The following is a 12,640-nucleotide window of genomic DNA, read 5'->3' as shown; positions in this document are numbered from 1 at the left end:
TTTTGTGCCTTTATCCGTTAATCTCTCTTTTTCTCTATCTTTCTTACGTTGTCAAATCGCCCCTCCTGTCCTTATCTGCCTTCATGCCTTTTGCCTCTTCCCCACGAGGCCACCTTCAAAAATTTCATGTTTTTTTTTTCTTCTAACAAATGTTCTACTTATTCAAGAATATTTTTCTTCAATAAGTTGGATTTGTTATTTTGTGATTGCATTTTCGCAACTTTTCCTGATTAATTCTGGCGGTGGCTATGGATTCGAGGAGGCGTTTGATGCTGTTTTTATTGTTGATTGAGTTGATAATTTTGGTGAAAGGAAATGTAGTTTTTAAAGTTCAGCATAAATTTGGAGGCCGCGGGAAGGGAGTGGAAGCCCTGAGGACTCTCAAGGATCATGATTCTGGCCGCCATGGACGAATGCTGGCAGCCATTGATTTTCAGTTAGGCGGCAATGGAAAGCCCACCGATGCCGCGTATGTATCATAATCTTTTGCGTTTTTTATTATTTCTATATGTTGCACGTAAGCATTCTTGTTTATGGTATAATGTTATTGCCGGTTTTTTTCAGAATCTGGTGTATATATTGTTTTGGTCATTAGGAATGATTGATGGCGAGGACTTTGAATTAAAATATATGAAGAACCTAGTGGAATTTAACTTGAACAATTTCTGATTTGTCTAAAGCAGGTTTAAAGTAAACCATATTCTTTTGAATCTTTGATTGACAAGGATTCATTGCGGTTGGCATGACATCTTTGATCCAAGCTGCTTCGAATTTTCATATCTCGTTCTAGGATTTATTTTCTGTAATTTTATTATTTTACATGTTATAGAGGCAATCATTAGTATACGTGTTCATCATATGAATACATATCACATACAAATATACAGGACATATTCCTCGGTACCCTGTATAAGGAAGTTAAGAACGAGTGGAATTGGAATTGGAATTGGAATTTGATTGGTTTTGAATTTTGGTCCTATTGGAGGATTTTTCAGGAGATGCATTTCACTTGCTGTGGGGGATTTGTTCACTTCTTATTATCTATGTTTTCCCTAGTACCGTGCACTTACATGAATTACGCGCCTTTCAGTACAAATTTCGGTTATCAGAAATCTTAAGAAAATATTACCATGGGATTATGTGGTACAGCAAATTATAGATAAACTTTTTTATTTTTCTTTTACTTTAGGATTGATTTAGTATTTGTTCCGTGGCAGGATGATGTGAGGTTTCACGATCAAATTACTTATCGGATTGTGGGAATGAAGAAGATCGATGTGGATTAAAAAATGACTAATTGTTGTTTACTTGCTTTCATAATAGATTGTTTGAATAGACATAGTAAAAAAAAAGTACCGTCTAAATCAAACGCCACTTAATACTTGGTGCCAAACTTGTCATTTTGTGATATATAGAAATTGTATATATGAATATACATGTACAAGCATGCATTACTATTAGCTTTCTTTGCAAAATGGTAGTAGCTGTCAGAATCTCTATCTATTGCTCATAGTTTCCATTCGTTTTTTCTGCAAAATAGCTTTTTCATTGCACCGACTTTGAACATCAAAAATTGCGCATATGCTCTTAATGTTTTCGATGAATTGTTGTAGGCTCTATTACACCAAGATTGCTATTGGTTCTCCTCCAAGTGACTATCATGTACAAGTCGATACAGGAAGTGACATTCTCTGGGTGAATTGTAAAGACTGTGACAGGTGTCCCAAAAAAAGCAGCCTTCATGTATATCCTTCTCCTATTTTTCGTTTTTTAAACCATATTTATTTGAAGGATCGGGATATGAATTACTAGTTTTGGGTATGTTTTCGTTCAACAGATACCCTTGAACCAGTATGACATAACAGCCTCTTCGACTGGCAAGAAGATCACATGCAATCAAGAGTTTTGCAATACTGTGTTCACTGGTCCAAATTCAGATTGCAAGGTTGGAATGGCCTGTGAATATGCAGTTACTTATGGAGATGGGAGTAAAACCGAGGGCTATTTTGTCAATGATTACATCAGACTCGATCAAGTGTCAGGAAACCTTCAGACGGCAACCATGAATGGGTCCATATCATTTGGGTGAGTTTTCATTTTTGAGCCTCTTTTCAGGTGTCTCTGTAATTTGGTTCCAGCGCTTGTAACTGCTTTCTATATTATTTAGGAAACGAACATGTTTGGTTGGCTTAAAAGTAAGTCAAATTCACTTTTTAAATTACTTCTTTGTTCAGAAATGATTTTCAATGTTACCTTTTATACTAAAAAACTTACTTTTCTAGAAAGCTACTTTGTTTTCTAGAAAATAAACTTCTAGATTTAAGCAAAGCCAAACATGCTCTCGGCTATCCCCAGTACAGGTTGAGTACTTAAGCAATGTTAAATACAAGTCAGAATAACATTAATTCGAGCAACATGCACAATCACTCTCATGATACCATCACAGGCTCAAATGCACTTGATTTGTTCAACTTTTGTCCAAAATTTCTGAGAAATTGAGAAAAGCGCTTGTTCTCTTGTATGAGCCTCAGGTTCTTGTGGAAAATCTTTCGACTCGTATTTCAACGACACGGATAAAACTTAAAAGTGTTTCTTGTAATTGAATTCATATACTTTCATTACTTTTGCCATGGAAAAGTGTGGAATTATACTTCAAACTGCTTTGGACATTAGTTTTTAAATAAGTCTTCTTATATTTATTATGGGAGTTGAACTTCCCTTCAAATCAGTTCCAAGATTTAGGCTCTAGTGAGTAGACGGATTATTTAATACGTACAATGATTTACATATGTAAGCCTAAGTCATCTAAGTGCTTATATTATTTATAGCTAATTATACAAGATTGCTTTTGTCTTCTCACAACTTTAATTTATCATTTTTTTCCCCTTTTTTTTGGCTTTGCTTTCTGCTAAGTACATAAAGAGCGTCCCTATCTAGCTTGGGATATAGCCAAGGTAATGGCTGAGTGTCTGGTGGAGGTATTTGGATTTCATTTTATCTTTCCCTTCAGCATACTCTATAATATTCATTTTCCCTTTTTTTTTTTTTTTTTTTTTGTGGGTCATACTTAAGTTCCAATGAGTCTTCTCTTGCCTGTGGAACAATTTTACCATCTATTTGATTTCAAGCATAACCTATTTACTTTGTTGCTTTCTTTAGCTTACATGTTTGTGATCCAAGATAGGTGCTCAGCTAAACAATCTGAAGATTTAGATTCATCCTCTCAAGCAGTTGATGGAATAATAGGTTTTGGGCAATCGAACACATCAGTTCTTTCACAGCTTGCTTTATCTAAAAAGGTTAAAAAAGTATTTTTACATTGCCTGGATGGAAGAATTGGAGGTGGCATATTTGCTATTGGTGAATTGGAGCAGCCAAAAGTAAATTCAACACCACTGGTCGAAAATGAGTAGGTGACTTCATAAATTTTTTTGTATCTTCTAACTTTTATGTCTATCTTGGCTGCATATATATGTCTTTAATTACAGTTTTATTACTCTCTTAGGGCGCATTACAATGTTCTTATGAAGGCAGTTGATGTGGGTGGTGAATCTCTAGACCTTCCAACAGATTTATTTGGCTTTGATGCCAATAGAGATACAATTATCGACAGTGGTACAACCTTGGCTTATCTTCCATCTAGGCTTTATAATCAGGTTATTGAAAAGGTACATCTACTGCTTCAATCTCGTCCATTCATTAGTTCATACAAAAAATGAACTCAGTGTTTGTCCGTCTGTTTTCATCTAACCTTATTCTCTTGCTAGATGATGGCAAAGCAACCTGATCTGAAAACTCATTTAGTCGAGGATCAATTCAAATGCTTCTGGTACAATGGGAAGTAAGGCTCCTTGCTACTTCATGGTTGTGTGTGTTTTTGTACATATACGCGCATATTTGTAAGCATGGGCACAGACTTGAAAGACAGTCTTCTTGCAGTTGTTTATTGTCTTGACGGGTATAACTGTAACTCTAGTTCACAATATTATCGGGAAAGAAATTCTAGTAGCTTGTGTCTTCAGGTCCTTTTTAAGGGGGAAAGTATTGAAAAGACCCTCTGATAAGTTAACTATCCAAAACGTCCAAAGAACTTTTGCAAGTTTCATCTGTATTTCTTGCTGTCACATGCAGCATTTTTAATATTTGTACCATGACAAATGTACCCGTAAATAGACAAAGTAGTTTTCTCTTTGAAGAAGCCACTATGAACAATGCTATTTGTTGTGTCCGAGCATCACTCAATTGAGTTCTCCATCTTTCGCACTTTGGCTAATATTCTGAACAGTGAATGAAGTTAAGTAGGAATCTGGAAGGGATAAATCACGCATTATGTGATCTATTTTCTTCTACCGCCTGATGTTTTGGTCCATATACATACAAAATATTCACGCTAGAATAAAATGGCTATGAAATCACAGTTCTTCTAATGAGATGTACAAAACTGTAGTATCGTCATCTTGATATGGTATCTTGTACTGTTACCCCTCTGGAATAAGATATCTTCCTAAAAATCGTAAATTTTAATTTTCTTCTTTGTGCATATTTTTTTCTTCTCTTGTTTTGCCTGTTAACTTAATTGGATTCTCCATATAAAAGCCAAGATATTAGTTCATTTTACTTTTATAGTAAGCTAGTAAATTTTCAAAATAATTATACTGAACTAGTACAGAAAAAGGATTCCCATATTTTCTTGCACTGACTTCCTGTAGTAAGATATAGTTGAGACTATTTTCAGCCCTTAGAGAATCTTCCATCCTATCGGCGTCTCTGCTATATTAATTCTATAGGAAGTTTTTTGAGTTTGGAAATAGCAATGAGGCTAAAGTTGTCCTGGCTCTGCAGTATGACAGTAAACTTGTTCATTTGGTTGGAGAAGAATGCTACAATCCTACAATATTTTAGTAGTCCTCGTCCTCGAGGGATATAATTTTGATTTTGTCATCTTTATGGACTAAGGTTGAACTATTTTCTGGTTTAGCTTTATCAGGTGTGCATTGTGGCTTGAGGGATTCATAACTTTGGTCATCTCTTTTTTTTTTTTTTTTTTTTTTTTTTCCCCCTCTTCTTGATTGTTGTTACTAAAGATTTCTTGTCTAGTATTTTTACAATTCTTCTCCTTATTAATAAATTTCTTCTTTTATGAGAAAGAAATTTAAATTTTTTTGGTTTGAATGTGTTTGTGCAGTGTTGATGACGGATTTCCAGTTGTAACTTTTCATTTTCAGGGCAAACTTCTTTTGCCAGTTTATCCTCATGATTATCTGTTCGAAGTTCATGTAAGTAAGACGGATTAGTTTTATTGCATAAGTTGCTATTTACTTGGTAATTGGGTTGCATTTGATTCCCAAAGTGCTTTTACTATAAGGTGGCAAATGTAGCATTCCTTGATCCTGCAGTTAAGATGTATGAGGAGTATTGTTCTTGTCCTTCTGAAAATATCATGAATTTAAAAATATACTGTAGAAGATCAAATGTTTCTGGCCATAATATTTAAGAGAGAACCATATGACATAATGGCCGTAAGATGAGGGGGTTACAAGAGTTGATGAAATGGATAACAATGGTAAACATAGACACACAAAATTACAAGGAATAAGTTAACTAAAAATGGATTTGAGCCTTCATTGTTTAATTTTAAAAATAACCGGGCTCGGCTCCTCACAATACGGGGTGGGGGGAATTTTTTTGTCTTTTTTAATTCACATGGGTCCCGCGTGGGTCCCAACCCATGTGAGAGAAAGTCAAGCATTCTATCATATTTTTTTGATCAAAGTAGGTTATTTCTTTTAAAAACCAGCCATGGCAAAGCACAATGTAAGTAGACAATCTAAGACATTTGATTATAGAAAAGTACGGCTAATGCTTTTCTGACTTCATGTTTGTACAAAACTTCATTTTTTTTGTAGGATAACGAATACTGTATCAGTTGGCAGAGCGGTAAAATGCAGTCAAAAGATGGAAAGGAGTTGACTTTGTTAGGAGGTACATATCAAGCTCACCTTCTTATATTAAATTATTTAGCTTTTTACTTATTTTTGGATTAAAGCATGAAGTTATTATCTTATAATGACTTTTTTTCTTTATATATGTTCTACAAGACTTAATTGAGGGGACTTGGAGCTATAAATTTAGTTAATATGACAGTCAAGATAAAACCTTGACACTATTGAAATCCGGTAGTTATACTTTAATGATCGATTCAACCTTTGATAAAAAAGATATATCTTGGTTATATTTCATCTCTTTGGCAGTTTAGTAATGCGCATAACGGTCTAGTTAAGGATGGTATATAAAAAAGCACCTATATAAGCAAGATTTTATAACCAATTAAATAGATCATTTATAACTTTGTCCCAAAGACTTATCTTAGGACCTGTTTTAACAAATAAATTTATTACGTCGGAATTTTTGGAAGAGGAATTACTTCACTGATGATCATTTTTCTTATGTACCTTCTGAGAAGAATAATGCATGCATATCTGAGTTTAAGATATATAATGTGAGTAATAATTTCAGGAATTACTTGAGGAGCGAGAGTTGAATTTTAAAACATTCTGCTGAATTCTCATTTGTTGCTTATACAGTTATATTTAGTTATATTTAACTTCTTTAGTTGAGATTAAATTGCTGAAGATGACTTTTCTGTGATGTTTTTACATTATCTTGTCTTAATGTTTATCATCCTGCAAAAGTATCAACTACTTGACCCTCAAACTATCTAGAACAAGTTGAGGCTTATATCCTAATTGTCCCGGATTAGAGGGACTAATTGATGAATATACTGATATTAACATAGTCAATTTTCTGATTCATTGCAAATGCAGATATTGTACTATCGAACAAGATTGTTTTGTACGACCTCGAAAATCAGACTATTGGATGGACAGAGTACAACTGTGAGTATAGTTAAATATTACATTGCTTTAGCATTTACAATTTGGTTTTACGATTATATTCTCATTTTCTTGAATTTGTTATGTCGAATAATTTCTGTAGAAATCTGTGCTATTGTTATAATCTACTTGACCTTTAGTAAAAGTCGTCCTGCATATTTTTTTCCTGAGACTATTCACTACTATCTTCTGTCCTTTGATCCAGACTCTTGAGAATACTCGAGGGGTGTTTGTTGAGGAGAATTGGATAGTACGTGACATTACTATGAAAGATCAAGAAGTTAAAATCTTGTTTGTTATAGCGTTTAGTCCTGTTCAATACTGCATACCAAATATGAACATAACCATAGCATTTTGAAATGTGTGCTTTTTTCTTGGCTCGAGTTCTGTTCTTGGATCAAGTAAACAGTTATTATATCTCATAACAACCTCTAAATCTAACTTTATCCTGGATGAAATTTTGAAGAAAACGAGCTTTCTCGAAGTCATTTTGTTGATGTTCTCAGGCTCTTCAAACATCAAGGTGAAAGATGAAGCATCAGGGAATGTTTATTCTGTGAGCGCACATGATATTACTTCGGCTTCCAGTCCGGTTAAAGTTAATGTTATTCCGATTGTTTTGTTAATATCGATCCTGCTAAATCTGATAGAATGATCTGTTTCACAAGAATCGACTTCACAAAATGATGTTCGTTCTCGATGACAATAAATGTTCGATGCTGAGCGGTTTTCGTTCTTCATATACTAAATACAGTTGTTGGAAGCTTTGTGCTGTGTTTCTTTGACCCCACATTCTCCCGTGTCTCATCACAAAGAATGGCTGCTGCAGGCTATGATATTGACCCAAGGTTGAATTTTTACATTTTGTTCAATATTTTTTTTTTTTTTTTTTTCACACAAGATTTTATAGAAGCTGTAGTAGAACAAAAATATATATATAAATGTTCTTCGATTTTTATGTTAATGTTGATGTGTTTACATTTTATAGGATACGTAATGTGTCGTTATTTTGATACAACACATCGACAACAATTGAAAAGATTTGGTGGTGAAACAATTGATGTGTCCCGTAAAGAATTTGGACGAAACTAGGTTTTGAAGCAAATCAGAACCAAATCGAGAATCAATGATTTTCTTATAATGGAATCATTAGTAATTATGGAACCAAATCAAAACTTAATTGAGTGTTCCGACTTGGTTCGGTTCCACAACCAAATTTTTTAAATTATTATGCACATTATAGTACAAAGTTGTATCATTAATAGTTAACACTCATATCCAAAATCGAAATAATAAACCTAATTCAATTCAAACAAAAATAAAATAAAATAAAATTCCATCTCCATACAAAGCAGTCTAATGAAAATAATTCACCAAAATAACTAAACATAATTAAAAAATTATTAGTTGGGTTAGAATCGATTCTTAATTTTTGGTTTTGGGTTCTAGAACAATGATCGACTAAAGCCGATCATTTCTTGGTTTTAGGAACCAAATCCATGTAATCTTTTAGCCAAACCGAACATAGTTAGTCATTCTGATTTTTTATTTGATTCTTTTGTCCACCTTAGACGAGAACTAATAGTATAAATGAAGAGAAAAAAAACTGAGTGTGCCTTCAACTGAGATTTTGATGGATTTTAAAAGATTATAACTCCTAATGAATATCGTGGATTTGAATATATTTCTACAAATTCTATAAAAATTTCATCAAATATGGTGAAATTTCAAAAGATGTGGTTATATGTAATTTTAAGTTTGAAATCTATCCAAATCTTTTAAAATCCATATATTAATGAAATTTTTATAAATCCATTAATTATTGAAGATATCTAAATTTTAAAGGATTTTATCGAATTTCACTAAAATCTCAATTAAGGACACCTAAATTTAGAAGAATTTTCAAAATCCATCACATTTTCGGTTGAGAACTCCTCCTACAACATTGTAGCAATCATGCATGTTCTCTCCTATGTTTGATTAGGATTGAATAGCACTCTCAAATGCCAGTATTAAAAGGGAAAAAAATAAATAAGTAAACAAAATAAAAATTTATTAATTAATTGCATCCACATGTGCCTATTAACAATTGTTGGACATATTGTTGTCAAATGATCTCCCGGACGATAATGTAAACCGTTTATTAATTATCAATCGATGATTGCGATATGACTAAGTAATAAATCAATACCAAATTGTAACGACCCGACCCAAGAAGAGATTGAACCATTTGAAGCAACCAATTAAATTGTGTTGCTCATGGACCATGTTATCACCTACTTGGATGGCTAGCTAGTTTTGAGGCCCACACTATTGTCCACTTATATGTTATTGGACCTTGACGCATTATCTAAAACCTAACTTACCATATTTTGTGACTTGGTCCAATATATTCTCTTTGTTCTTCACGCCACCGTGTAAGGAACAAGACTTGGTGTCTCTTTCTCCTTCCTGCGTGATCTCTCTCGGCTTCACCACCTCCATCTTCTGCCATTTTCTTTAGTGTATATATCTTGGTGATATTTCTCCCCTTTGTGGTGTTCTCTAAGTGGCAAAAGGCTTAGCAACCATAGGTGGAACCTTTGTGGTGTTCTCGGGTCGTTTGTTTTGGTATTGATTCGGATTTTGGTAAATTGTACCTATATATCGCCTTGGTGGTTGATGATTTCTCTCCCTTACAACAATGAATTTTCTGTTATACATATATACTGCATACATCATCAGATGGTTCAGATTGTACCAAGAAAATTTGTGCTAGTGATCAGTCTTTACAAGGTTGTCCTCAAGAACTGTACAACAAAATAGACAACTGCAAGAAATAGTGCAATCTGGTATACATCTCTTTGGAATCCATCATCTCTTTGGAAAAACTGGATCAAGAAAATATAGTATCATGACAGTCAAGTGTAATTTACATAGTAATTTCAGAAGAAACACACATACACATGTTTGGGAGAGAGGATTATATAGTAATCGAAAATTCAGAAGGAAAATGAAAATTTCAAAATAGACGGTACATACCTTTGTTGGATCACCAGAAGGGTCTGGATAGATCTCCAGATTCTCATTCTCTGTAGAAACACGGTTCTTGAGGTCCTTAACGGAATCTCCAACATCTTTTCCAGCCTCAACTATAGAAAAGAGCCTTCGTGATGTCCAGAAATACGCTTGAGCAATGAGGGACGAAGCTGACAAATCCCAGGATTCTTCGTGCTCAATCACTTGTCCACTTATCTGATTCAGAGTAAACTTGGAGTTGACTTTCACTATCAAGTCTCCTCCAAGACTGAAAAGTGGAGATTTAGGCTTCCCTTTTATTGTCCAATTGATATTTAATACACTAGTTGATAGCATCGCCATCTGCTGCACACTCTGCAGAAACAATTACATAAATCAACACGAGCTCTTTTCATCACTACAGAAGATGGAATGCAAAAAATAAAAAGCTCAGAACGTGTAGAACTCACCACTGTGGGATTGTCTAGAGCCTTGGTTGCCCATAATTGTCTCTTGTACTTCTCTCGACCTGTAAAACTTCTAACTGGATCCTGCAATTATTTCTAGCAACAAATTTAGAAACTAAAATACCAGAACTAATGTGACCTATCAATAGCAAATTGATGTCATCATGCCAATAATGTTACCACTAAGAATATATTTAAGGTTTAGAACTCAATAATCAGCATGCACAAGACTTTAATGAAGTCATGATGCTTAAAACTAGATCTACAAAATCTCTTTAGGTAGAGATGATATCACAATCAAAGGCAGCATTAATGAAGTCATGATTCTGAATCTATTAATGTATTGCTGTGTTGAGGCAAAGATACGGTTATGTACCTTATATTTGACAGAAACAGCAAAGGTCCCTAGAGCACGATTGCCTTCGCGAAGTTCTAGAATGTCACGAGCAAGTTGTCTTGCTGTAGCTTCAATAGAGGGACTGCTGATGCACTCAAACTCATTACAGAGTTCACCAAAGTCCATATCATCTACGAGCTTGTCAGCCTCTGATCTTTGAGAGTTTTCATCAGGGGACACATCAGCTCTAGTCGAGTCATTTGTAACTGCAGTAATATCGAAGCTATCTCAGTTAGATAAGGCACGCAGTCTTAACAATATATTTGTTACAGATTAAGTCTTCATTTCTTCCTAAGAGAGCAATAATAAAATCAAAGCAACCAGAAACAAACACAGCAATTATAGATTTATCGTTGTTCATCCTCAATTTGAAAGCTACATTCACTTAGCATCAGTGTGTCACCATATTAGAGAAAAAAGAGTAAAAGTTTTCTCACACCCCTCACACACCAACCACCCCCTTAAAAAATGTTTTGTATAGTGGGAATATGTGGGCGACCTGGTACGTGTATGGATCTGTGGTCGAGGGTATAAGCGTGTAGTGTGATTAGTCTCCATGCAGTGCAACAAAATTTATATAATTGAAAGGGGTACGATTGAATTTCATGAGCATTGAGCCCTGTTGAAACCGTAATTTGTTCAAACTCTTGGTATAGTTAACAAGTCTAAGACTTGTTAAAGTTCACTTCTTCCTTTTTCAGCCATGAACAAGCTCTTTTCAAGCCAAATTCAAGTCAAGCCCAAGCATCTTAGTTAAATCGTGTTGTAGTTTAAATGTTTAACAGGTTCAAGTTAATTTGTTGGACCTCTAACCTATTTATAGCCCTCAAGTCGAGATCCTCCGATGACTATAGGGAGAGAAATGACAAGAAGTCATTTTTCAAAATAGTAAAATCATTAAAAAATAAGTGCAGGTTCACCAGGCTATAACAAAGCTAGAGAATTATATATAAATGAGTAGCTCAAGTGTGCGAAATATAAGATCGCATTCTCTTCTTTTAATGTTCAATTTATATACAACATTAAACTTTATTTCCTCTCTACTTATTGATATATAAAAGCAGAAAATTCTCTGTTGTTGTTCGTTTCCTTAATCTTCATTTTTCTTCAATGTGAACTTCATAGAGTTATGAGCTCTATGAATTGACGGAGGATAATTAACTTAAACAAGTTTATATACATCAATCAGAAAACTAAAGAAGAAGAAATGAGGAATGCTTGGCTTATTCTCCTGCAGAGTCCATTTGCTGCTATACATATCAAAATATGTAACCATCTAAAAAAAATCAGATGCGTACAATGAGAAGAACACAAAAATGCATTAAAAATCATTAAAAATAACCACAAAGATAACTATCGACTCGAATCAGCTCTACAGATGATGTAAATTTATTTATACTTGTCCGGAGGCTAATCTAGATTCATTAATAATCCATACAGTGAGAAGAACACTAAAATGCACGCAACAAAACTCAAAAAAGAAGAGAAAAGAAAAGAAATTTCCAGTAAACAACTTCATTTCAAGGAACCTAATTCTTGAAGACATTTCATGCAAAGCCCAGTTCAGAATAGTATTATACTGTACTAGTTATTCAATAAAGAAATAATAAATAAGAAAATTTTGTTCTCCGGCTGGTTACCTCGTAGGGAAACTTTGTGCAGACGATGAAATGAAGAAACGTGAGGTTTGAGGGAATGGTTATAGATACGAGGGGTGGTGCAGCAGAAATTGCTTATTTTACGGTGTAATAAAATGGTGGAAAAAGCTGAAGCAGAAGAAGTCATCTCTTTCTCTTTCTTCTTCCCATTCTGTCGAGGAGTCGAATTGAGCAGTCATCAATTTTTTTTCGGTCTCACATTCCCCAGCCAGGATTAGCGGATAAGGA

At 34.2% G+C, this 12,640-nt stretch overlaps 2 protein-coding genes across 2 annotated transcripts; one reads left to right on the top strand and one right to left on the bottom strand.

Moving 5' to 3' along the window:
* Positions 1 to 16: 16 nt before the first annotated feature.
* LOC111407617 (aspartic proteinase-like protein 2) lies at positions 17 to 7,802 on the top strand. The gene is made up of 10 exons (XM_023037233.1): positions 17 to 469; positions 1,614 to 1,743; positions 1,838 to 2,085; positions 3,185 to 3,409; positions 3,506 to 3,668; positions 3,768 to 3,841; positions 5,186 to 5,276; positions 5,907 to 5,982; positions 6,825 to 6,896; positions 7,400 to 7,802. The coding sequence occupies exons 1-10, from the start codon at positions 249 to 251 to the stop codon at positions 7,546 to 7,548; spliced, it is 1,449 nt and encodes a 482-aa protein (XP_022893001.1). The 5' UTR covers positions 17 to 248; the 3' UTR covers positions 7,549 to 7,802.
* Positions 7,803 to 9,568: 1,766 nt separating this feature from the next.
* Positions 9,569 to 12,640, bottom strand: LOC111407616. The gene is made up of 5 exons (XM_023037232.1): positions 12,395 to 12,640; positions 10,734 to 10,960; positions 10,361 to 10,441; positions 9,915 to 10,265; positions 9,569 to 9,763 (listed from the first exon to the last, which is right to left on the bottom strand). The coding sequence occupies exons 1-5, from the start codon at positions 12,537 to 12,539 to the stop codon at positions 9,662 to 9,664; spliced, it is 906 nt and encodes a 301-aa protein (XP_022893000.1). The 5' UTR covers positions 12,540 to 12,640; the 3' UTR covers positions 9,569 to 9,661.

This window comes from Olea europaea, chromosome 13 (genome assembly GCF_002742605.1).
Source record: "Olea europaea var. sylvestris chromosome 13, O_europaea_v1, whole genome shotgun sequence".
NCBI lineage: Eukaryota > Viridiplantae > Streptophyta > Magnoliopsida > Lamiales > Oleaceae > Olea > Olea europaea.
The sequence above is the reverse complement of the archived record's forward strand: the minus strand, read 5'-3'. Positions and strand labels throughout refer to the sequence as shown.

Bases quoted from the DNA above. Each gene is read 5' to 3' on its own strand.
- LOC111407617 (XM_023037233.1), top strand. From the start codon at position 249: ATGGATTCGAGGAGGCGTTTGATGCTGTTTTTATTGTTGATTGAGTTG. The intron at 3,842-5,185 runs GTAAGGCTCCTT...GTGTTTGTGCAG, and splicing joins TGCTTCTGGTACAATGGGAA to TGTTGATGACGGATTTCCAG. The intron at 5,983-6,824 runs GTACATATCAAG...TTGCAAATGCAG, and splicing joins GGAGTTGACTTTGTTAGGAG to ATATTGTACTATCGAACAAG.
- LOC111407616 (XM_023037232.1), bottom strand. From the start codon at position 12,539: ATGACTTCTTCTGCTTCAGCTTTTTCCACCATTTTATTACACCGTAAA. The intron at 10,266-10,360 runs GTGAGTTCTACA...TTGTTTCTGCAG, and splicing joins CTCTAGACAATCCCACAGTG to AGTGTGCAGCAGATGGCGAT. The intron at 9,764-9,914 runs GTATGTACCGTC...TTCTTGATCCAG, and splicing joins CTTCTGGTGATCCAACAAAG to TTTTTCCAAAGAGATGATGG.